The following is a 26,882-nucleotide window of genomic DNA, read 5'->3' as shown; positions in this document are numbered from 1 at the left end:
GCAAGTAATGACAAAGTTACAGGACTGAAGCTCAGCCCAGTTTGTATGTTATATGGAACTTCTTTTAGAGCAGAAAGTGTAGTTTTTGCATTTAATTGCAGAGAAATATGCCAATGTAGTCTTTGATGCATCAGCTACTGTTTGTGACAATCATTCTGAGCACAGATTTTGAGTGCACAATACCAACATCACATACTTTAAATAGCCATTTAGGCAGTACATTATTCATTAAGCACCATGGTAAACTGAACTATATGACAAGCAGATTTAGGACTGGTCTATTCAGTATTCCAAATAATGTACATGTAGGTACAGAGAATGATGATAAAAGTTCAAAACAGTGATTTCCAGCCATACCAATCAGTAGTTATAATCATACCCTCTTAGCCTACACAATTCAAAACAAAAAGTTAAGTTACTGGTTAAAAAAGAGTTACTGCAGTCCTTACTCACGAAAAGACTCCCATTAAAAAAAAAAAAAAAAGTTTGGGTCGGACTGCAGGATCAGTCTTTAGAATCTAAAACATACATTCTCTCTGTTGATAATCCATCTGTCTGTGCTCTCATGATCATCATCACACACAATTATTCTTCAAGTATAACTTCAGGAAGGTATTGAGGCAACACTGGTATCTGTAAGAATTCCTTGAGCGGTGCTTCACTCTTGATTTCACTGCAAATGCTCAACATCTAATGTCCTTGCCAGAAATTCATAGTTTTTATAGTTGGTGGATTGCTGCCAGGAAGGTAATAAGGAATGCTATATTTCCACAGATGTAGATGGTTAACACAATCTCTTTAAATGTATGACCCTGTAAGAGAAAATACACATTTCACAATTACAGTGTTGGAAAGTATTTCACGGTATGTGCTTTTCTTTACAAGGTAGCAACTTGCCTCTGCTTCTGCTGATGTAAGTGACTGAAGAATTTGTATTCTATCCTCATCAATCACTTCAACTGTAAAACCAAAACAAACATATGGTTAGCCTGGTACTTAATAAGAAGAGATGCAATGTTTCACATACACTTCTTTCTGGCTAATCATGGCATGGTATTAAGCCTGATCAACAGGCATCTCTACAGCCAGTTCAGAAACACCACTGAAAAAGCCTCATGCAATGCATCCTCTCATGGCCTACACTTCAGCGTTCACAGTTAAGTAGAAATAAGGATAGAAAGTTAATGAAAATGTGGAAGAGCATGCCAGAAGCATAAAAAGGACACTCTCAGTGTTTTGTCTTTTCAATGACAAAGAGCAGTGGTTCTCAACCAGGGGTATGCAGAGGTCTTCTAGGCCAGCGGTTCTCAAACTAGGGAAGCAAAGGCCAGTACATCCCTTGGCCCTCGCTGCTTCCTGCAGCTCCCATTGGCCCGGAGCGACAAACCGCGGCCACTGGGAGCTGCGATCGGCCAAACCTGCGGACGTGGCAGGTAAAACAAACTGGCCCGGCCCGCCAGGGGCTTTCCTCGAACAAGTGGCAGCCCTAGTTTGAGAACCACTGTTCTAGGCAATACATCAACTCACCTAGACATTTGCCTAGGTTTTACAAGAGGCTATATAAAAAGCACCACGAAATCAGCATAAACAAAAATTTCATACAGATTATGACTTCTTTATACTGCTCTATGCACTATATGCTGAAATGCAAGTACAATATTTATATTCCAATTGATTTATTTTATAATTGTATAGTAAAAATGAGAAAGTACACAATTTTCAGTAATAGTGTGCTGTGACACTTGCATTTTTATGTCTGATTTTGTAAGCAAATAGCTAAGTGAAGTGAAATGGGTATATGCAAGATAAACAGACTCCTGAAAGGGGTACAGTCGTCTGGAAAGGTTGAGAGCCACTGCTAAAAAGGTCAATTTGATTAGGATTTCTACATCGTCTCCTGGATTTCTCATGGTCAGCTGGAATTTAACTCCTCTTTCCTCCAAAAATCCTCTGTCCGTCCATCCTGCCCCTCCCCTCCCATTTTGAGCCATTTGATGCTGCTATGCTCTGGTTACTCAAGCCAGTAACCAGAGAGTCACCCAGTTCTTCTCCCCCCATGTATAGGCAGCATCTAACTCCTCCCACTTCTCCACATAATAGCTAAATTGTTCTCTTCTCTTCATTCTATTTTATTAGAAAGTATCACCCTTCCTGTCTACTGTAACCAGGGGTGAAAGTAGGCCGGTACTGTGTATTGGTTAAAAAAAAAAAAAAAAAAAACACTGGTACCAGCCCATACTGGCAGGGCCACTGACCAGAGGATGGGGCGGGAAGGCAAAAGGGGCAGCTGCCCCAGGGTCAGCGATTTTAAAAGGGCCTTGGGTTCCCGGCTGCCACCACCACTGCAGCAGCTGGAGCTCCAGGCCCTTTTAAATTGCTACCGAAGCCCTGGGCAGCACAGGCCAGGCAGCATGGATGGGCTGGCTGGGGGAGGCTGACCCCTCCAGCCCTGCCCCTTCTACCCGAGGCCCCGCCCCTTCCAGGTAAGTGTTTAATATTATTATTTTCCCCAACTATAACCACCGCTCGCCATCTTTCTTGACAACTATGCAGTGGTTTATTTACTTGTGTGTAATCTTGACTCCTGGTGAGATACTGACCAAAGTGAAGATAAGAACTTGGGATGAAATCCTGGGCCTTACTGAAATTAACTTCAAAACTCTCTCAGGCTTCAATGGGGCCAGCGGCCCTGGTATTTAGCAGCTAATGAGTTAGCTATTTTTGCTCAAATAGTGTTTGTGCTTAAGGTCCTCTGCTGTAGACCAGTCTGTTCATAGGTAGGCAGCCACAGCTAGTTACAGTAATGGTTTATCACAGAGGATCTCAAGTGACAGTACCTGCTTTCCTACCTAGTTTCAAAGGACTGAGTTCACTCCCACACTAAGCTTGACTTTCCCCATAATAACACAATGGCTGTGTTGAGCTGGCAACACAAACAGAAGATTTTTGGTGTACATTTTAAGAGATTCACGTGACCTTCTGGCACTAAGTTTTGGGATTTCATGACAAACGGGCCAATTCAAAAATGTACCAGCACTTACAGCCAGGAAAGTCTAACCAAAAAGTGTCAAAATTCACTCCTTGTTTTCAAAAGTAGTCATCCATGCATCTATTTCACATATCCAAAATCACCTAAATGAGCGGATATTTGCAAGCACAAAATTAGAGGCTGGTTTAAGCCTCTTAACTAAGTGAACTAAATTACCCAAGTTTTTGCATTTCACCTGGGAAGTCCTATTTTGCACTACCTGGCAAGCAAGGCAGTGACAGTAGCCAAATTGTTTGGTTTGTACCTTTGCGAATGAGACAGTAGCTATGTATCTCCAGGAGAATATCAATACCGACATGCCAAGCTACAAATCCAATCATTGTATAAGTGTCCCATGGGTCTGGAAGGTTGAGTGCTGGTAGGTCCATTCCCAGGAACATAGTCACCACTGTTAAAACAAAGTCAGTTTAAAGATGTGAAAAGAAACATTGAGAAGTACTGTCCCTAAGACAAAGTAACACAAGCTTATGGCTTAGTGGGTGAATGGTTATCAAGAGTGAAATATACTTCTGGAGGCTTAAGAGTGAAAAGCCACATCCAACTATCTCTAACTGTATGGCTCAGGATAACCATGATCCTTGTTATACATTGATCCTATGAAATAACCTTAGAGTCCGGAGCTACTTTACTACATAGATTAGCATGTTTACAATCTAAAGAGAGATTTAAAAAGGACAATGATGTGATACATAGCCACAATGGTAACAAATTCCTCCAAATAAATGGAGGACCGCAACTGATTTGAAAACTCTGGTGATTATACACAATTTAAAAAACCAAACCAAACCAACAAACCCCAAAACAAATGGTTCCCCCAAAAACTACAAGATGAGGTGAGAGAAAGGTGCCTCGTGCAGGAGATGGGCCACCAGAGTCCCTGAAGACAAGAAAGTTACATAAGGGGTCCCAGTACTCCATATTGATAGGTGGAGACTTAGGAAAAGAAGAGAAGCTTTGAATACACAAGCAAGCCTGTAAAAAATTTGTCTGGTTATTGCTTACTCTTGCTATTATACAGGGTTAAGTCTGGTTTGTATAGCCCATACAGACAAAACCCTTATTCTAAGATCACTTTGGTGATTAACGAGATTGAAGTAGTCATCTACATTAAGATCCATGTTTGAGTAACTAGTGTTCAACCACCACTCCATTTCTGCAATATCAACATTTCAAGATGCCTAAGCAAGTTACAAATGGGCTATAAACAATGAGGTACACTAGATATGCCTAGACAGGATTACAATTACTCACCAGCTAGTATTCTAGCTGTTGTGCCAGTACTCCAGTGAACCCAGTTAAATACTTGCCTTCTACAAGAAGAAAAAATAATCAGTGTTATATCAAGTAATTTAGTTGCCAACATGAAGTCTTCCAAAGGTTGAAAAGAGATCCTTAAATATGCCATGTTATCTTGAAAAAATATAAAGTTTGTATCTGTATGATACATGTTCAAAACTTGTTTTGTATGCTATCAGTGTAATCTCCTGGAGAAGTACATTATGACATTTTAAGGAGTGTAAACAACAGTGTACCTTGGTGCATGAGGAGGTGGTCTGAAACCTGCCATCAGAGGTTGAAAGATTGCCAGAGCCATCACGGTACAGCCAAGGTATGGGTGAAAACCTGCCCACTGAACAAAGGATTTCTTTTTATTAATACTGTGACGTTCATACTAAACAACGCAAGCATCATTCAGACCAAAGAACAGGTCAGGAACAACAACTGTACACAATTGCAAAGCCTTATTTTAACACCGTTTCTTTCAGGTGCATTCCAAGCCCCTATCCTCAGCAACTAGTGTTCCCATCTCACATACCTTTTGGTCTGTCTTGGCTAAGAGTAGAAGCACTTTTTCCTCCCGGTGTATGCTTTTAAATTAATTTAAAACTGAATTGGCATTTATAGTGTACAAGGCAGCTTGAGAAAAAACAGAACTAGTGGCACATGGTGACAAAACTAAGAGAAAAGGGCGTAAACAGGAAAAGGAAGATTCAGACTGAGTGTTGGGATGAACTTGATGTCAACTACCATCATCACACATAGAACAGTTTTCTTAAGAGAAGTGCTTTGCCGTCCATCATTTAAAAATAGGCTAGATAAAGCACTAGAAAAATTATACCACAGAGAAGAATCCTGTATTAGCTGGATGAGGGGAAGGGAAGCAGCAGCAGATTGATTCAGGACTTAATAGATCTTTTTCATCTCTAGTTTCTGTGGTGAAACTAGAAAAAAGGTGGACTCCAAGTGGGTCACATAATTCTAAACAAGGTCTTTCACACACAGGGGAAAAACCAGAAAAGGTGACAAGTGCAATTTTTCAACTGAAAGAAGCAGTAAGTAGGAAAACAAGGTAGATGCCTGATTTATACTTCTTGGTCATCAGGAGATCACTCAAGCACAGCAATGAGGTAACCGCTTTCATGGCAATTTCTTTGGAATTAAATAACTACCTATGCCATGGACATTAAAAAAAACAAATCTACTGTTCATACTTCAAATGACATTTATCCGGGAAACAATACAGACTTCAAATCTCAGAGACAGCCCAAAAAGGTTTTACTCACTTCACTCCAGCCTCCTCTGTATATAAAAGGAAGAACAAAAGCGATGCTCGTAAGAAGCACTGTGGTCAACATCAGCATACGATGTACCTATGAACATTTAAATAGGTTTAAAATGAAGGAGTGGCGATATATTTTGAAGTGTATTTAGAGGAAACTGTTAGAGTTTGCATTACATTGGCAGGCAAGCAGAGATTACTAGTAAAGACAAAGTCCACTGTAAATAGGAGACAATACCTAACTGAACTCATTGTACTTCACAAATCCAAATGAAAGTTATGACCTGTTGTGGCACCCCAGGTCAAGAAATAAAAGAAGATGCACTTTAAGGAGCAAGACAGTCTCTTGTGTTTTAATCTATTTGTAATAAGACTAATACAAATACATATAGCTAAACTTTTATGTAGAGATTTTTGCCCACCTGGAACCAAATCTCCTTCCCAAACAATGAATGAGGCCAAACTGGCTTGAAGAATCTGGCAACAATAACGCCAATACTAACTGTAGTCATCCATGCAACAAACATTAATGAAGCTGAAGGAGAAAATATTCACATGTGAAAATTTGGTTACAAACACTGGATATGAACACAATTGACCAAATATTGCAAGGGATAAGCTTCAAAACATAACTTTAGAAGAACATAAGAGTAGAGGGTCAAATCCTTCTGGTACTTGGTTCAAAAATGCCTCATACATTGGTGTACTCTTGCTATGTTATATCTATTTTTGAGCAGAGACCAGTCAATAATAGGACTAATCTGTATGGATAGCACTGTAGAGAGATCAGTGCCAGGTCAGGGAAAGCACATGCACTAAGATATAGATTTCACTTCCAAACCAGAGGGCAATCTATTGCTGCCTCCACAAGCTGGTTCACTGTGCAATAGCACAAGTCAAAACAGAGGCAGTAATGAGCAGCCTGTGCTTCATCTGCTGACCACAGGTTTTTGGTGAGCACTACACAGAGAATTCTTGAGTTAGATTTTAGTAACAAAAGTTTAAAAAGTTAATTCAAAACAGGTCTTCTTTCTTTGACAGAAAGTAGAATTTTCATTCAGCTCTTTATGGACCTGTTTCAAAACCAATTAATGTGATCGGAAAGGCTCTCATTAACTTCAATGGGCTTTGGCTCAGGCTCCAAACCACGACCCGATGAGTGTCTCATGGTTAAGGCTGCATGTCTCATGGTTAAGGCTGCGTGTCTGTCACAGAGATCACAGAACTCATGGATTCCGTGACTTTCGCATCACCTCCATGACTTCTTCAGCTGAGCCAAGCAGCCCCTGGGCCAGCAGCAGTTTCAGTCCCAGACCATCACCACCCCCAGCACCCACAGCTTCCCAGCCCAAAGTTTTAGTTAAGGGTATATAGTAAGAGTCATGGACAGGTTACAGGCCATGAATTTTTGTTTACTGCCTGTGACCTGTCCATGAGTTTTACTAAAAATACCTGTGACTAAAACGTAGCCTAAATCATGGTACACGCATTTATTTTACATAGTATTGGGAAAAGGGAACTTCAAAATAGAGATGCAATGCTAAATTTAGACTGCCAAGTCATAAAAATAAGACGACAAAATTCCTTTCAAACAAGGGAGCTAGTAATATGCTTGACAAATGAGTAAAACAAGTTCCTCTCTCTGGATGAGTAGAATCCTGCAACACCATATTACAGTTTGTCAGGTTTTTTAAAATTAAGGAAAAAAAAAAGTTTTCCTACTTTTCCCTCAGTTTTCCAAACCAGCTCTTATATCAGGAGAAGCAGATACCCCAGTGGACTGACACCACCGGAAATAGCTTCTTTACAAAATTTTCATCCTTCTTTCTGCAATCAACAGTAGCTTCTTCAGCACTGGGCAAATCTAGTATTTGCTGTTAAACTGTAACTTGCCATGGAGTTTAAGAAGAAGTGGAGAGCGGGATCCCCCTACATCCTTTGGAGAGTCTGTGACATTGTACATTCCATTGGTGATGAGAGGCTGATGATGATGTTTGTGAATTAGACCTCCTATGCAAAGATACAGAGTAGTTTATAGATAATTAGTGAAAGTCCCTTCCCCTCCTATCCCTTGTTTACAATTCAGTGAGCACCATGTGTTATGGGGGATGGTCATTGTGTTCGTAAATTTTACCTCTGCAGATTCTGACTGGAATCTTTTGGATTCAACTCCACCCGCCCCCTCAAGATTTTTTCCTATATATTTACACACACACACACACACGAAAAGATATCACTCTCTATTAGATCTACAGGGTTTTGAAGAGTATCTTGTATACAATGCTATTTAGTTTCCATACTCATTTCAGTTTAATTCCTATTAAAAATTGTATAGGATTCTCTCTCAAGAATACTACTCCAAGCACCAGATGGTTATGGAACACATTTATATTAAGAACAAACCATATTTTTGTTACATTCCCAGAGATGAGCCAGAGCTCATCACATTAAGGTTATTTTCACTGGTTACATGTGAAACTTGAGACAGAAGTCAGATTACGTCTCGTGTTTATTTTTAATACACTTTATAGGGGATAGTCCTTGTTTAGCGTGGTTTGAGAAATGTGAATATTTAACCATATCTTCAACCAGACTTACCCTCACTCGCCTCCCCATCTGCCAGAAATATGTAATAATTAGCATCTAGATTAAACCTCCCTTTATAAGCAGGAAGACGAAGATTTCTTCTGAAAGAGCACTGAAGAATACCATCAGCCACCCTCCATGAGATATCTTCAAGGCCATTCTATGAAACATACGATGAACATTCAATACTCATTGTGTGAGGTCTTTCAAACTTGAAAACAAATTTACTCCACTCCTTCCTCAAGGCCAGTGATTCTGGCCTGGCTCTACTTGACCAGTGTTAGACAATGAGCCAGTGTTCACTGTCTCTTAACAGCCCATATCATAAAAAGAGTTAGCTGCACCAGCATAGTCAGTGATGCCAGCAAGAATCAGAGTTCTCTTGGTGTGGTAGGTTTCTAGGCAACAGCTGCAGGGACGTGCTTTCACACACTACATTTTAGGGCATTGTCTTCAAAACGGTGACTAACAAAGTTGTGTCTTACACGGGTGTATTTACAGAAAGCTATTTTAAAAAGACAATAGATGCACAGGAGCACTGTGTGGTTAAATTACTTGCTCAAGGTCACAAAGAGGGCATAAGAGTAAAGACAGACAGAGTGCTTCCCTGGATAACAGAATCAGGAAGTTTGCATTGTATTACTCATTTGTCTGCTATCTCAGCACGACCTTGAGCAAGTCACTGCCCCGCTACCATTTTTACTCTCAGTTAACCTTTTGTAGAGACACTGCAGGGCTCTCGAAAAATCACTTACACTGTGGAGCTCCATCAGCATTAGCAATGGTAGGAGATTTTGTAGAAAGTTTCCCTAGCATAGGCCGGGCAATAACAGACATCTACCTCACACATTGTTCAAATAGAAGTAATAAAGAAGCCAGCAACGGATCTGGATCTCGACATTTCTTGTGCATCAGGAATAAAACACCTTCTATGAGGTGGGTCAGTGAGTCCAGAAAGGGAAAAATCCTGTGAGTCTTTATCATAAGATGGCTAGTTATAGAACTACTGCCTTATTAGCTTCATTCAGAGCTATAGGATTAAAAAAAAAAAACCCACCACACCACTATACATCAGTGAAATATTGACAAATTAGAACCCAGCTGAATGCAAAGTGACTTAACTGTCACACACCATACCTCTGAGTCCAACACAGGAGGAGTTCGCCCACTAAGATAGGCCGTGTTTATATTAATATGGTGATCTTCATTAATACACAGATATGCATCATCGTCACCCTGAAAATAAAAGCATTTTCCCCCAATTTAGATAGTAATTATAGGCAAGGCCATATGCAGATGAATGGTTTATTCCAAGCTCTCCTTTCCACCTGCACTATACCCAGAGTACTTTAATTGCCATTACAGCAAGTTTACAACGGTGAAACTAAACTGAGAGTCTGGCCTGAAGTACTGTAAGAGTTGAAAGTTTGGTTTTTTTTCCATTAGATTTTGTAAGTTCAAACTACTTTTTTGAAGGACATTGGCTAGAACTATACAAGGTATTAAAAGTTATTTAACTGCATACCATATGCCAATACCAATCTTTGCATTGTTAAGTTGAAGATAATGTTATAGTTTAAAAAGTTTACTCCAACACAACACACCCTACACTGTAAGATATAGTGCTTGAAATGATAAAGGCTTACCACCAGGGGTCAGTGGTACACGTACTTTTTGAAATATTTATGCAGTGAGCACCAGGATAGTCTGTAAAATGGTTTGATCCTGGTATCTGATAGCTCATTAACAGTATTTTTGGGATGCTAAAAGTGTTTTCATCTAAACCTTTTGAACATCAGTGCTAAAAAGGGGTGGGATTTTAATTAAAATGAATAACTTGTTTATAAATCTGATAAAGTGGGTATTCACCCATGAAAGCTTATGCTCCAATACGTCTGTTAGTCTAGAAGGTGCCACAGGACTCTGTCACTTTTTACCGATCCAGACTAACATGGCTACCCCTCTGATACTGGTTTATAAATTAAATTATGCCATTACTTTTTCTACAAAGTATCCCCATCCACATTGCCAGAGTCACAAATACTTCTAGGAGTATTAATAAATAACTCAGATTATTTAAGATAAGTAGATCAATCTACATAATCACATAATTTGATGAAAACTGGAATTAACTGTTGAGGTCAAAGAAGAGAATGTTATTTCTTCCTATATTTGTAGAGTGAAGAACTACTTTTTCTTGTGACAACAGACACATATAGAAATGCTTTAAGAAGATTACTCTGTTCAGTATGGAAGTTAGATATACAGATTAGTGCATAATACTCTTGCACATTGTAACTCTCTTCAGCCATAAGAATCTCCAAAGGGTTTTCAGGAATGACTGTTTGAGCATAAGCTTTCGTGGGCTACAGCCCACTTCATTGGATGCATGTAGTTGAAAATACAGTAGAAAGATAGGGGGAGAGGGTGTGTGATAAATATTACACACACACACACAAAATGGGTGTTACCATACACACTATAAGGAGAGTGATCAATTAAGGTGGGCTATCAGCAGCAGGAGAGAAAAAGAACTGCTGGAAATGGGCCATTTTCATTACCACTACTAACAGTTCTTTTTCTCTCCTGCTGATAATAGCTCACCTTAACTGATCACTCTCCTTATAGTGTGTATGGTAACACCCATTGTTTCTCATATGTGTGTGTGTGTGTGTGTGTGTGTCTTCCTACTGTATTTTCAAACTACATGCAGCCGATGAAGTGGGCTGTAGCCCACGAAAGCTTATGCTCAAATAAATATGTTAGTCTCCGAGGTGCCACAAGTACTCCTGTTCTTTTTCCTAGTAGCATTTCAGTTTCTTCTGAAGGGTTCTCATCTGACTACTACTGAGGCTCAGGTCTATTTAATTTATAAAATCTGATGGACGTGCAGCTGAGAATGGTGGGGCTACACCAGTCTTCATCCTCAACAGAGCCGCCTGGGGGGGGGCAACTGGGGCAATATGCCCCAGGCCCCGCAAGGGCCCCCCCATGAGAGTTTTTCAGGGCCCCTGGAGCGGGGTCCTTCACTCGCTCTAGGGGCCCCAGAAAACTCTCGCAGGTCCCAGGCCCCCGGAGCTTCTTCCGCTCTGGGTCTTCAGCGGCAATTCGGCACAGGGGGTTCCTTCCACCCAGGGATCTGCCGCTGAAGTGCCAGGTCTTCGGCAGCAATTCGGCAGTGGGGGCCCCCCTGCCACCGAAGACCCCAGGCCCCCTGAATCCTCTGGGTGGCCCTGATCCTCAATATCTTGACTAAGAATTATTTATGTCTTTTGTTGTGCTACTTGGATGGCATAGGAAATACTGTAAAAGGGATACTCACCATCCACTGGTCATGAGATAATGCAAAGGCTATATATCCTTCAGTAGGACCACTCATTTCAATAAGTACCGAGTGGTTATTTTGTTTGAAGAAGGACAGAAAGAAACAGTTGGCAGCCCCAGGATCACATTTTGGAGGATTCCTTATGCAGAACTTTGTAATTCCACAGCCGGAGGCATTAAACTGGACAGACAAGTAGAAAATTAAGTTAACAAAAACAAGCTGGTCATTCTCCACCCCACCCCACATACAATTAAAATTACTATAGTCCCAACTAATATAGAAATGAAGATTTACACAGAAAATGAATAAAGAAACCCCTCTTCTTCTCCCCCACCCCCACCACATAGCCAATAATTACTAACCAGGATTAGAATTCACTGTCATGGTACTTATTAAATTGGTGAATTCAAAGCTCACAATCAGTTTAAATGAAAGAGTTTGACATCATAGTGGTAACAAGGCTATAATTTGGAAGTGTAATACAATCCCCTCCTGTTCAAGGACATTTCTTCGGTTTAATAAAATAAGTTATTAACTCAAGTAAAACGTTTCTATATACTTTTCAGGCTTCCTGGGGTCTCACTTTTCCTAGACTATTCCAAGTCATTAACAGCCCCATAGTGCTTAAGTTATTAGAAAGATGCTCCTGTGGATTCTTACACACTCAAAATAACACATTCTAGGGGAGAAAAAAAAAAGAAGTGTATTTTTTTCCTGAATGGTTGGTTAAAAGCCCACCAAGAAAAAAGTTAAGCTGCACAAATGCCCAATACATAGCATTGAACTTTAGGAGTACTTTAAATACAACAAATTCAGAACAAGCATGCTCAAGATAGCAGTAAGTGGAAAAAGGGCATATTGCTAAACCTAGCAAATGATAATACTGTTGCCCAACTAATGTGGCAACTTTAATTAAAACTTCAAGAACCAGTAATGGAAGTCCAAACAAAGAAAAACCCATATGAACAAGCAGTTATAAATTAAGCCTTCCCACTCGTATATAGAAATAATCTACTTTGTTCCTGCCCACCCACACTCTCACTTTATTAAACTTGAGTTTTATCTATACAGAACAGGTCAGTAAGGCTCTTTATGCATGAAGCATAACATGACTCCCCAGATGAGCTTAGGTATTTGTCTTTTCACCTTCTTACTAAAGTGGTGCTTGAACTGAGTTTCCTACCCCCACCCCTCTTCTCTCAACATCTCAATAGTTAATAATCTGATAGAGACACATGGTGGGTGAGGTAATATCTTGTACTGAACCAACTTCTGTTCGCGAGAAAAAGACAAGTTGAGACAAAAAGAGAGAATTGGTCCAATACAAGATATTACCTCACCCACCTTGTCTCGCTAATATCCTGGGACTAACCTGGCTACAACAACACTGCATACAATAATCTGATAGGTCATTTCCTATCTTCCACCTTCTGTCAACACAGTGGCTAAGAAAGCCATAACTGCAGCCCTATTTGGGAAAACTCCTATTGAAACCAGGCATAAGAACTGAATAAAGCTTGCAGAATTTAGCTCATAATAGAGAAATAATACCCACTGATGTTGTTAGATGGAAAACTGGCCGTGAAGTTGGTAGAGTCTCTGGTGTAATACTTGTAGGTGTTGTCAAAGGTGGTGCATTAGGCTGGGAAATGATGGGACCAGGAATCTTCACCCAAAAGATTTTATATTTCTCTACAACTGTGGCTCTGAAGGGAGGGAAGGAAACCACACAAATATTCAGTACCATGAGGGGTGTGCAAGTACTAAATGAATTACTAAATAATGCTTTACAAAAAAGGAGGGAGAAACTCCTTTATTTAGCTGACCAAAAAGAAACATACTTGCCAAGTTTGGAGACATTAGTTGTATGACAAAATATGACATCTACGCAGGTACCTGGTGGGTTTTTTTTGGGGGGGGGGGGAAATGGGGGGAGAACCCTCCAGCTAGAAGGATCCACCACACAGCAGATCAAGCTTCAGAAATGGATTCAAGGCAGTCACTTCTCAGCTGCCTGCAGCATAACTTGCAGCATCACAGAAGGGTGGCATATAATTTCTGTTTCAAAACATATGAGTGTCACTGCTCATACCATACATTTGGGGTCCAAATTTTAAAGCCATATAACGGTAGAGCACGTGTGCAGTTTTGATTAGGAATTAAACTAAAATTCACACATCACAAAAATATTTCTATCACTACATTTGTAAACCACCACTTGCTAAGAGAGAGGAAAAATCCTAAGTAGTATTGGCCAGTGTCAGCCAGTAACATGCCTTGCAACTTCCCCACTTCAGAAGAGGAGAGAATGTTGATGATTTTCTCTCCCCCGTCGCCAATTCAGGATTGTAACTTTATTTGGGAAATGCATTAAAAAAAACCTAAATAAATAAATCTTCTGCCTTGATATTCTCTTCCACAAGGTTCTGTATTAAGATTGCTTCTTGTTTTTAATTGTCCTTCCAGATGCGGTAATTGAGCACAGAAGCCAAAGTTAACCAAGCTAAATAAGGGAACATCAAATATGCTGCTTTCTTGTTGACATGGTACCAGGTGACAGCTGTAGCTATTGCTGCACCACTAGTGAGTAGGAGATCGACCAATCCCCATCCTAATTTTGTGAGCTCCAAAGAATATGGGAGTCCATGCCCAGTTTAATGCCAGCTGCCCTGCATACAGCCCAAGCGGAACCACTGACTTCACTGAAACCTCCCAGCTCCTTCCATAGGCAGCAGAGCCAATTCTTGAGCAAGAGTTGGTGTGGGTAGAAAAAGGAAGGAAACAAACAGTTTCCCCCAGAGACATTTCCTGGGTGCTTGTCAACATTCATAACAGATATACTATATATTCACCTAGTTTGGATTTCTAATAAAGTAGCTCCAATATTGTGTTTACTTACAGAAATTGTACATGTTCTGGTGCATCTGTGGGAGCAACCCAATAAGCCTCTACATGTGTCTTTTTTGATTTACTTGTGTGACTGACAGCAGAATTCTGAAAAAGAGATATATCCAGAATCAGAGTATATATTACAAACTATGTACTTATAGCAACACTCCTATGGTTATTCTACAAGGCAACACAATGGTGCACCAGAGATGCAGTTAAACTGAGTCCTGAACAAGTCCACAGACTCACCCCACCTTCCACTGATTTCAATGGAAAGCCTCCATACTGACTTCAATGGGAAATCAGTTGAGTCCCATGAAAGGGAATCAGTTATAACCTGGCTGTGGCAATGATCAACGTCTGCAATATATGCTGTATGGAGTGCTGTGTTTTTCTACTTAATATTAACACACTAAGAGGTATAGTCCACTTGCTGTGTGAAGAGCCAGTTGGCACTAACCATTTCACATTAGTGGAAGCTGGAGGCTTTGGCCAGAGCTAACTGCAGAGAACCACACCTCCATCTGCAAGTTACTGCCCAACTGTGGTGAGCTGCCTGCCTAAACAGAACTAGAAGGGCTAAAAAGCTTAGGCCATGTCTACACTGGGGATTTTAGCTATTGGTGTAGCTATACCAATGCATCTTAGTTCCTGTCTGAAACACATACCATACCTTTACAAGTCCACATGTCAGGAGCTGAGAAATCCTTTCTTCAGCTAGCATAAAAGAGCCAACTGCAGGGCCAGCCAAGTTCTCTGCATTCCGGGCTTGTATGAAAAATCCTTCAAAGACTGGACCAGATAAACTAACTAAAATAAGTGGGGGCGGGGGGGAGAGAGAGAAAAAAGGTAAGATGTTAAGATGTTTCCAATGTCATCTGTAAAGGTGGAAGTGAACAAATATGCTTCCCCTGCCCCCTGAACCCCATGCCTTAGCAATGGCCTCTGTTTAACATTATTTTAGAGGGTAATTGCACTGACTTGGATGAACACTCATGAGCATCACCAGGACATTTCAACTTTCTCAGAATGGGGCTATCGATGGTTCCTTTAACCAGGTAACCACAAGGAATCTACAGAAGGTGAGTGAGGCAAGACAAAGCACTTCCTTTGACTACCATAGTTTACCGCAACTGCAATGCTGAACACAATACCTTTTATATGGTCCCCTGGTCTAAATTTGGTCTCATTCACTGATATAGTGTGCTCAGGGGATGGCTGTGGAGAATGTCCATGGCAAGGCATCATACTACTGCAGGCCTCTCTTACTTTTCCATTTGGATAACCAGCCGCAGGAACAGAAAGAAAGGCAAATATCCAAAGAGCAAAAGCCAGTACAGGAGGCTCCATCTGAAGAAGTTAAAGTCACACATTATTAACCAGCACTGTAAATGCTATGCTGTTTATAGAGTAGGAAGACTAATGTTGGTCTTTAGTAGACATGATTAAATTAAAAAAAATATATGTTTGAAACATCTTTGCTTGTGAAGGCACCGAGTTCAAGAATCATAGCAAATTGGAGTATCCAGACAATTGCCAGGCATTCATGAGATAGTTTATAGACACCAAACATTTAACAAATTTTAGTATGAATGATTATTTGTTCAAGAACTCCTGTGGTTGTGGCAGATCATCCAGTCATGTGGTACTGTTTGTCCTCTCTCTGACCAGATTTGTGTTGTGGACAGGCTACCATTTAAAGCAAGGTCTATGTTTATTTTCTCCTTTTAAAATGGCCCTTTCACAACTTTCAGAAGAGTCTTTTCTACCTTTCTGCTGATATTCATGGGTCTTCTCAACAGTGGAGAGAAGATAGGACCATGAGCAATAGCCCCCAAAACACATGTGGGCTCACTCTTTGCTGCTTCTTTGTTCATATACTTGAAGTGAGTATACTTGGCACTTATTACACGGTATAGGACACTCCTCACTTTCCTTTTAGATTTCAAAATGCTTCACAAGACACTAACATTCTCACGTATGTAAATATCATCCCTGTTTTACAGATGGGGAAACAGAGGAGAGAGATTATGTGACATGATCAAGGCTGCAAAGAATATTCATCCTGTGATTTTAACTCAGGAATTCCTGCTTCCCAGGCTCGTGCTCAGCCCATGCTACAATCTTCAGCTGCAGGCTTCAGTCAGTCCTAGAAAAGATAAGTCAGCCTCAAACAGGGACTTGACTCAAAACTGGCATTACACCCTCTCTCATCCGACCACTCCAGTCAGATGAAGCCCACCAGTTACATGGGACATACACAGCTTCCAAAAATCAACCTAGTAAAATACAAATGCAAAGGATCATAGTATTGAGGAACATCAAAAGCCTATGACAAGTCCAGATGTTTATTAATCAGAGTGACAAAAGTCCAAATCTACATCATGCAGTACTGATGGCGAACCAGTCACATAGTATATATTTATTCCTTTTTACATGACTAAAGATTCCCCAATGACAAGATCTTCCCCAGTGATTACAATGGCCAAGTAGTGGAAAACATTTATTTAAAGTCAGATTAAACAAAATATTACTGTGACATGCTAAAAATCAAGCTACTGTTTCAAAAGTACAAAAAGTTACTGACTAGAACTAAACTCTGATCTTATCCTCTAGTAAAATATTTGTCTGTTTATTAATTTGGGGGAAAAAACCCTGTATTCCATTAGCTACAAACAGGTGGCTGGAATTCTCCCCCATGGAATCAGCTTTTGGATTTGAACAGAGTAGTTCTAGACTTCCCCCCCCCACCTTTCATCATAACAAACAAATATTGATGCAAAGAACCATGATCTATTAGGACTGAAGATCATGACGAAGGGCAATGTAGATCTCACAGCAGAGGTTTAAAAAGAAGGAAAATTTACTTTGTTCTGCCACGATGGGGAGTATGGTAGAAAGAAAGGCAGATCTGGCTTTTAAAGTTACATTTATGTACAGTCGGATCTTTTATGGGGATGCATGTTAAGCAGAACATTGTAAATAAAGTTTTCAATTATTATGAGGAAATTTTTCAAAATAAGAATACATTTGATACTGATTTTGCCTCATCCTCGTGTTTCCTTGCATTATGGTACTGTTACATGAACATTATTTGTATACACAACAATACATTCTGTACTTACAGGTATAAGATAGACATTTGATATTATGCACAATATTGTTCCAAGACAGACGCTAAGGATGGCAGCATTATTTCAGGGCGTACTCATTAAACGGTGTCTGGGGTTTTGACATGTACTTGGTGCATCTTTAACATATGATTAAAAGAACTTGTTTCTACTATGGTCAAACAAAATGGTAAGAAAGACTCTTGAAATCTTCATCCCCCACTGAGACATCAAGGTTGAAAGATTACCAGAGAATAGAGTTCCCCCGTTCAACTGTGTAGGAGAGACATACCCAAGTCAGAAATATACTAATGTGAGGTCCAAAGATCTGCTTTCTGGGGAAGTACAGTCTATTTTACACAAATAGATCAGAAAAACCAAGTTATGTGCTTAGGAAGCTTCCTATGGATGTAAAGATAACACAGGCACAGCACCATTTCTCAGATAAGCTGAGCCCTGCTCTCTGATAAAAGAGAAACCAGAAAGGCTACAAGGCCAGAGTAACCATTTACTCACTCTAGAACAGGGGTTCTCAAACTTCATTGCACCATGACCCCCTTCTGACAACAAAAGTTATTACATGACCCCCAGGAGTGGGGACTGAAGCCTGAGCCCAGGGTGGGGGTGGAGGGGTGGCCCAAAGACAAAGCCCAGGGCTGAAACTGAAGCCCGAGTCCTGCCACCCGGAGCTGACACCCCTGGGCTTTGACCCCAGGCGGTGAGGTTTGGGCTTTGGCTTCAGCTCTGGGCCCTAGCAAGTCTAACACCAGCCCTGGCGACCCCATTAAAACAGGGTCATGACCCACTTTGAGGTCCTGACCCACAGTTTGAGAACCGCTGCTCTAGAAGCATGTAATAGTAGCTCTTTTCCCAGAAAGTGCTGGATGCAATTGTACAAAACAATGCAGGATTTGTGCTTCTACATAAAGTCAGCAAACAGCTCTTATGTTCAGTAAATTTGAGAAAAATCCAGGTCTTCAGAATGATTATACTCCAGGGACTACTAGAACAACCACCACCCTAAAAGCAAAACCATTGCTTTCCCTAAGAATACTGAGACACAAGACAGGCTAGTATACAAACTCACTGTGTCATTGAAAAAACAGCAAAGAGTCCTGTGGCCGCTTACAGACTAACAGACGTATTGGAGCATGATACGAAGTGGGTATTCACCCACGAAAGCTCATCGATTACTTCTAGAGAGCTGATTTCCAAGCTTATTGAAGATAAATTAAAATGCATTTGGTGAGCTCCTCATAGTCCCCATTCGAGCACGTCTCAAAAAATCCATCACAAGTCTCAATCACCACCAGAGTTCTGCGCTGGAGGGGCAGAGGAGCACATAGAGGATATAGCATGCAAGAACTAAATTGCACTGGATTTTTGGTGTAAAGAAAGTTTGCATAGTCCTTGTTAAGATCACAGTATGCTGGCTCAGGTCACTGTAACTTTTCCCTCACTAGCATGAGCCCGTAGTAACAGAAGGTATAACAAGCTTCAACATGTTGACAGTTACTAAGAGATAAGACTTGTATGTGATAAGGTGATAACAAAACAATGTTAAGGTTCCAGTTTAAATAATAGATGATGTGGTACAGATTTTTTTTTTTTTTTTTAAAGAGAAGCCAAGGTTATTCTTCTTCAAACTGAATTGGTAAGAATGCTACTTTTTCCCATAAAGATAAAAATGGCTTTGCAGAGGGGAGAGAAAAGAGGGAGATGTGAAACAATTGTTATGCCAAACAGTAATTTAAAACGGGAGATAGGGTGGGGAGACATTTACAAAGGGATAGGTGAGTTTCTGCTAGGTATCCCAACTTGCCTACTAAAATGTAATCCTACTAAAAACCACACACACCCCCCACACACCCAGCTGAGTTTCCTAAGAAAGTCCCTTACTTTCTTTGAGTTAAGATTCTTTTACAGCATAACATTTTTCTCAGAGTTCTTCTCCCAGTAACAGGAAGTTATTCTCTGAAAAACTCAGTTCCTTCTAGTACATGTATATACAGCAGTATTTTGATTCTTTTGGAGATTCACTTTCTGTGGAATGTCAGAGGGAAGAGGAATTTGGCACTGAAGAGAAGCCAATTTTTGTAAGAGGTGAGTCCAACCAAATACCTCAGATTTAAAGTTGCCCAAATTCTCTGAAAGGAGTTCAGTGTTTAAACCCAGTCCAAAGCAGAATGTCATGCCAGACACCATTCCACATAGTAGTAATGCCCCAAACCTAAACATCTTGAAGTTTGTGAATTAAAGCGTAGAGCCAAAGATCATTCTCACCTCCAATCTGTTGCATACCCTACCTTCCTTAAGAGAATATAAAAAAAAAAAAAAACCAGACTACGAGAGACTACCAAGGAGCTGACTTCAAATGTCTCTATCCTGAGGCTTTATTGTGAGACTTGTTTGCCGTTAAGTCCATAGCAGTAATAACTGTGAGACAGAACACTTCACAGCTTTGTGAATACGACACTATTAACCACACATTAACTAAAAGCCATGAAGGAAAAATTGAATATATATCATCAGTAGGTCAGGATGGTGTGATATTCAGTTTTAAGGGAATTAGCTAATTAACTTACTGAACCAGTAATAATTGCTTCAGAAAAGTCACTATAAACGAGGACAGAAGTACCATAAGATCTCTATAATTCAAAAAGTGTGTTGAAATCAAGAGTGGTAAGATAACAAACATGGCAAATCTATGTCAATCTTTGGTAAAATTATGGAACATTTGTATTCACTCAATACAGCCAAAGTCTCTGAACCCTTTCTCATATAACATCTTAGTGGAATCTAGAATAGCTACCCTTCCCTCCATAAAATTACAGGGCTACTTTCTGATAATTACAGTTTTCCAGTCAGTAGCATAGATTTGCTTTATCATCATAGGCAATTTCCAAAACATGAAGTCATTCATGTTATTTGCTAAAAATGAGCAACCATTACAAAAGAAAAGAAAAGAAAAAACACACTCTTAACCAACACATTAAGATTATTGCTACATTTGCCTAGTAGGTAAACAAATTCAAATGTCAGTCTGTCCAAAAGCTATTAAAGTTGCAATAAGTGTATGCCCAATATGCTGTAGAGTTGCAGTAAGTACACAATACACTGTAGAGCTTAAAAGATGCATTTTTCCAGGGTAGCAGTGAGATATACTTACAGTAAAGTAAGGAGGAAAATTAGGGAAAAAAACCTGTTCCGAATCACCGTGCTTTGAAAACACACTGGAAAAATTTGACTTCATGTGCATCCCATTTTTTGATCAGGATCTTCTGGAGTAAAAATGCACATAGATTACATCTGAATTATTTTCTTTGAATACCACATTGTTGTTGTTTATGTTTAAAATTCACCATGAAAGGGAAGAGGACTTTGAAAGATTTTTAAACACGCCTCCTTCCCCCAACCTGTATTGAATAATTTGGAAGTGATCACAGCTATAAATGTCTTATAATTAAAAAGGATTTAGTTAGATTTTTCTCCCCCAACAGTATGGCTTACTAAATTATTTCCAGCTCAAAAGCAGTGAATTGATTTTTGTCAGCTGATTGATTTTTGTCAGCCTAAGGAAAGCTCAATCAGAAGGTCACATGCAAACCAAGACTCTAGATAAGATTTAGTAGCATTTAACTGGAAAAAAGACTAGCCCTTAAGCCACACTACAAATAAAACTGAAGGCTACCCACAGATGACTGGTTTTATACCCAACGTGAAGCAGAATGCAGTTAGCTACGCTGGTGCCATACGTGAAGAATCCATAGTGACCTTTTAACAGGAACACACACATTAGAAGACAGCAGTTCTTGTAATACTGGATAACTAATATTCTCTAGCGTTTGTATTAACTTTAGAGCCATCTATATACAGTTTGAAATGGAAAAAACATCATGGAGTTTAAGGTTTTGTTCACAGGTTAACCAAACTGCACCATCCAACAACAAACTGCAGTAAATCACGAGATGAAAGTCAAACTGTTTTACCTTTTTTTTTTTTTTTTTTAAAACAGTCCAGAAGTATTTTTATATGACCTTATGACATGGTTGTCCTATATGGTGAGAGAGCTGGCAGACCTTAATGTCAGCAGATAGTTATAATATGATTAACTCTAACAATGTATTCTAGCAGTGGTTACTTGGGAAATGCTTCAGAACTTGTCAGTTAGACGGGGACTTTTGTATGTTCATTATGTACTTTGTAACTCATTTCTATGCAATACACTACTCGTTTTCCACCCTCTCATTAGAGAGAATTGGTAATCCACTAGCTTCGAAATACACTAATCTGAATAAACTCCCACTTGCAGAAGTGTTATACAACAATGCTTCAAACACTGAGCTATAAAAAGTACTGAATATGAACTGTCCACAGAGTCCTAATTATGCAATGTTCAGTATATTATGATATTTGACAGTGCCTGCTTCCTGTATCTGCTGCCAATCCTAATTCAGGAGGGACTGACTCTCTCTGGAAATGAACATAGTTTAGTTTCCATGTCCATTTAATCCTTAGCTTCTCCATGATCAGACTAACCCAATTAACAGTTAATGCCAGCTCTGGTGCTAGTATTTGTGGTGTAAACACTTGTTTAGTTGGAACAGGGCCATGACTGTAAAACAAGTTTTAGAGAGGTCACCTAAACAGCCAACTGCTGATAGGTAACTTGTAATCAGTACTGGCCCCAGCTGAAGTTGAATTGGAATCTTCAGTCTATTCCCGGAGCCATTTGTTACCCAATGCCTTCCATTTTAAGAAGTCTCCCACAGGATAGGCAAGTTTTTCAGGGCTCAAGCAGGAGCCTTCTGTGCTGGAGGCACCCAGCCCTGACTCCTGCACTGGGCACAACCCATGCAAATAGGGTAAACATGTTGGTAGGCCAGCAAGGATTGCCTAAAAACCCAAATATTGTTCCCAGGAAGCTAGTGATTTCAGAGGTGAGGAACGGATATTTTGGTTCTAAACAAGATCTGGATTTCCAGTCAGGTCTTCTGGGCACCTGCAAGAGACACTCCTGAAGGACTGGTAAACTGAAGTCCCTCCCTCTTCAGCTTGTCTGAACTAAGGGAAAACAGCTGTGCTTATTTAGATATGTAATAGAGCAGAGCAAGAGTACCTCTTTACCTGTAACCACTAACTGATGGAGTTTACAGAGGTCATTTTGACCTCAGAAGAGAGACAGGAGGGTCTGTCCACAAAAGCTGTTATGATCAATAAGCCAGATTGTTCATAACAGGACCCGCCAACTTAAAGGTTTATCCCCATTTTAAGTATTGAAGTATCTAGCACTGGCTAAGTCCTTTGGAGGGACAGATTGGAAAATAAGAGATTCTACTTTCATGGACTACAATGACCTTTGGATCAGGCCGTTAGTAGATGTGGGACAGTGAGGACTGAAAGATACTGGATTTGATTTCAGCTATTATCAGGACAATGTATGGTATGAGAATTTTTAAGCTTTGGATTTTGTGTAGATCACAAGTTGTAAAATAAAACAAACCCCAGAAAAAAATCTGTTTTAAAAAAATGAAAATGGATTCCTGCTGATGGTTCCCAGCTGTGCCAACATTCCCTCTCCATCCTGCCACACCCAAGCACCATATTGCATTTTTAGAGGGACAATATTCAACATTAATGGGCTAAAAAGATGCACCCGTACCTCACCCATCACACACATTTTTCTAGAGGACTAAAAGGCTGTAAGAAGAAAATTAGAATCCCAGGGCCTAGTCATTCCTTTTCCCACCTAATGTGTGTACACAAGCTACCCCTAGATGAGAGGCCCACACTAGGTAGGCAGGTGCCTCTGTAGCACCAGCACCATCCCACCTCCCAGGACATCATGGAGGGTTCTCTGCAAGATCAACAATCTGCAGCTGAAGAGAAAAAGTCAGCTGGACCCATGGAGAATTTGCAGAAAAAGCAGCAAAGCCTCAGTCTGTGCTATCTTCCATGCCAAACCCCTACACGTGGGGGAATGTTCCTAAAAGAGGGCCCTGAAGCAACTGCCAAGGAAGCTCTGAGAGCATGGCCTCATTCAAGCCATACTGCCAGGGATTCAGAGAGGGAACAGAGTGCCAGTGCCTAACCTCTGGGCCTCTATACCGGAGGCCTTGGGATCCAGCAGGTCCCACGAGCAATATGGGGGAGGGGGAAATCAACAGCTAGGTTCCACTGGGGTGATGGCAGAGCTCACCCCTTCCCCAAATTGAACAGTCTAGGTTCACACACTCCATCCCAGAGGAATTTCTTCAGAAGAGGGAGATTGAGCATCTGAATTAGAAACTGGGTGAGCTGCTGTTCAGATTCTGCATGCATTTCTGTGCATATCACACTATGCCATGTTTTCACTATCCTCACAAGGCACTAGGGGGGAGAGAGCCCGGCTGTCTGAGCTCCACGTTCCTGAGCAATACAAAAAGGAGGGTTGTGGTCACTTCTGATCCCCTGCCAGCTCTAAAGAACAGAACAGTCACAGAGAGCAGAAGTACAGCACTGTTTGCATATTCAGGTTAGCAATAAACTCAGCACCCTCTACTAGAGAGTCACTTAGAACTTGGAACTTAAAGACTAAGATATAGGAAGTCTGACATATTTCACCATCTCGGTGAAAGAAAAAGTATTTCAAAAATTTCTTTTATAATAGAGGAAGGAGGTTATATTTTAGTCCTATCATCCTGAGCAGTATACTATCTGTTTTAAATTAGAAGCTTTCTGCATTCGGTCCACATTCTTTGTTAGCTTGCAAAAGACAAATATACATTTCAATGCAAGAACAAGAATAATCAGACCAATTCAAGTCTGAGCAAAGGAAAAATTGGGTCTCATTTGCTTTTTGTAGTGTGGGACACATTACAATGTTTTCTATTTCAGTTAACATTAAAGCTGCATACATGGAAGTGTCTTTTTTAGGGAGGTCTACACTATGAGGTTAAGTTGACCTAAGTTATGCAACTTCAGCTACGTGAATAATGTAGCTGGAGTCAATGTAGCTTAGGTCGACTTAGCACTGTGTCAATAGGAGAAACTCTCCTGTCAATTTACCTTACACTGCTCTCCTGCTGATTCCACTGGAACAAGAAATCCATGGTCAATTTAGCAGCTGATCACTAGACCCACTAAATCAACTCCCAGTGGATCAATCACCGCAGCATCAATCCACAGTAAGTGTAGACATACCCTTAGAGGTATAAAAGCCACACAAAAGAGCAAAGTGCATAAGCTTTAAAAGAAAGAAACCTGACATTGTCGTTTTTAAATTAACCTCCCAACTTCAACCCACAAACATTTCACACATACATGTATGTAATATAGGAAATTGTACACAGGTGAACAAGGAGCTAATCTTGCAACTTGTTGCACATTGGCAGACTGCTGTGCTAGTACAGGATCAGAGCCTTTTATTTTATTTTTTAAGCACACATGTTTTTCTGGTACAAATCAGGAAGATTCTTTAACAACTTATTTTTGCCTTGTGATTTCATACAATAATTTCTGGTTATAAATACACACTTTGCTTTGTGCCAGGTAAAATTCATATTTCTTTTTAAAACAAAAGGGGGATAATAGCAACTTAAACAAATCTAAACCGTACTTCTTTCAGAACATATTCCACTGAACAGGTATAGAAGTGGAAGAGTAGAGAAGAAAGTTCTCTTTTTTTCTTAGCCAGTTTACTTTGGTCACTTTTAACACTATGCAAGATTGGGGCTTGCAGCAAACATTTATGCACATGCTTAAAGTTAAAGTTACACACAGGTTTAGAATATGTGCAAGAGTGGAGTCAGCTTTCCCACCTTTGGCTCCAATCCTGCATCCAGTTAATAGGGTCCACTTGTGCCAGTTGAGTTACAAGATCAGGGCCTTTGGATAGTTCCCCCCCCCCGAGGAATAGAGATTTCTTTAAAGAAAAAAAAATGTAAAGCACTAAGAGGCAAGTGTGTTTTTGAAAAAGTCAAAATTGTTTCAATATAAAGTAGGCTGAAATTTAGTTTAACAGTAGCTCTTAATATCTCAAACTTACAGCAAGGAACATGCTTGCTAAATAATTAGACCTCTTTGAAGTCTTCCATGAAAGGCATTATAGAAGTATTTTTATTATAAAACACTAAATACAAAGCATTTTCATTTATTTTATAACTGTTAGAAACATAGCTTTCTCTTTGCACATATGTTGTCTTGAGAAATTTAGACTTTATTATAATATAGAAACAATGCTGGAAGTGAATGGCATTAAAATAGTTAAGCTTTTGATTGAACACAAGTTCTGGACTTCCAGAAAAAAACTTATATATAAAGCTTAAAATAAAAGTTCTCTCTGCAGATACCAAATTATAATAATTGAATTTTGCTATACATACCTACAGTTCTCTACAGTACAGGGAGCACAGAAACTGAGGTTCCCCCCCCCATCAACATACATTTTTTAAAAATTCTATTTACAGTTATTACTTTCTAATCACAGGAAAGCAATCATTAACTTTATGCGTGACCTACACAATCACAACAGAAGTTGTTGAACCAACTGCAGAACACCGGTTCTTTACTTACTACATACACCTTGCTCACCATAAAGCAACCACTTCTCCCAGTACCACAAACACTCTTAAAACTAGTATTTTAGTAGATGGTTTTCAAAGCATTTTGGCTACCAAGAGAATCTTAACATCACGCTTACCTTATCAAATCATGCAGAGTGCTCTAACCAGACTTCCTGCTTTCTGACAAGTTGTATCATACTTCAGCAGGGGGTGGGTGGAGCCAACCAGCTTTTTAATCAGAAGGGAACAGGCCCTAGGGAAAACTGGTTAAAGCAAGTAGGAAGCTAGGAAGAAAGGGAAAAAATAGTAATGCTTTAAATTAACGTTTAGAAATACCTGTCTTAATAAATTGTCATAAACATTTACCACACCACATATAAAGTCTACTTTACTTCCCTTTACCCTGATGAATGACTAATGAAAAATACATGATATTTTACTCACTCAAGGGAGGGGGGAAACACTCTTCTTAGGCAAATAGGCAAGAAGAATTTTGCCAGGGCTGCAACAATTAATGCATATTAGTTATGCACACACTTAACTTCACTACTGGAGGTAGCCCATTGATTTCAATGGGACTATTCAGAATAGTAAAGTTAAACAAATGCATGTTTGTAGAATTGAGAACTAAGGCCCAGATCCTTGCAGGTATTAATTAGTGCCTAATTCCCATTGAAATCAATCTGGGGATCTGAAAGTTAAAGTCCTAATCGTGTAATGAGCTCTAGACAAGCAGACCTATTTCCATGGACAGCTGCATTAATTTCTGAGGGGCTTTATGTGTGCACATGCCTCTGCCTGCATGTTCATTTTGGGATTG

At 39.9% G+C, this 26,882-nt stretch overlaps 1 protein-coding gene and 1 pseudogene across 4 annotated transcripts; both read right to left on the bottom strand.

Annotated features, from left to right (window-relative positions):
- Window positions 1-573: 573 nt before the first annotated feature.
- On the bottom strand, window positions 574-26,650 carry FRRS1 (ferric chelate reductase 1). 4 transcript variants are annotated; one of them, XM_039486250.1, is made up of 18 exons: window positions 26,507-26,650; window positions 26,200-26,346; window positions 25,319-25,422; window positions 15,564-15,759; window positions 15,083-15,219; window positions 14,420-14,514; window positions 13,076-13,226; window positions 11,518-11,700; window positions 9,333-9,431; window positions 8,208-8,355; window positions 7,503-7,619; window positions 6,032-6,144; window positions 5,614-5,700; window positions 4,582-4,679; window positions 4,301-4,359; window positions 3,294-3,437; window positions 898-959; window positions 574-812 (listed from the first exon to the last, which is right to left on the bottom strand). In XM_039486250.1, the coding sequence occupies exons 4-18, from the start codon at window positions 15,757-15,759 to the stop codon at window positions 720-722; spliced, it is 1,782 nt and encodes a 593-aa protein (XP_039342184.1). In that variant the 5' UTR covers window positions 25,319-25,422; window positions 26,200-26,346; window positions 26,507-26,650; the 3' UTR covers window positions 574-719. The 4 variants fall into 4 exon arrangements, with proteins under 4 accessions (XP_039342184.1, XP_039342183.1, XP_039342181.1 ...); XM_039486249.1 differs by lacking the exon at window positions 25,319-25,422; XM_039486247.1 differs by lacking the exons at window positions 25,319-25,422; window positions 26,200-26,346; window positions 26,507-26,650 and adding an exon at window positions 26,073-26,151.
- On the bottom strand, window positions 13,971-14,350 carry LOC120370181 (annotated as a pseudogene).
- Window positions 26,651-26,882: the final 232 nt, after the last annotated feature.

Source organism: Mauremys reevesii, linkage group 8 (assembly GCF_016161935.1).
Source record: "Mauremys reevesii isolate NIE-2019 linkage group 8, ASM1616193v1, whole genome shotgun sequence".
NCBI lineage: Eukaryota > Metazoa > Chordata > Testudines > Geoemydidae > Mauremys > Mauremys reevesii.
Note: the sequence above shows the minus strand (reverse complement) of the source record. Positions and strands in the feature narration are given on the sequence as shown.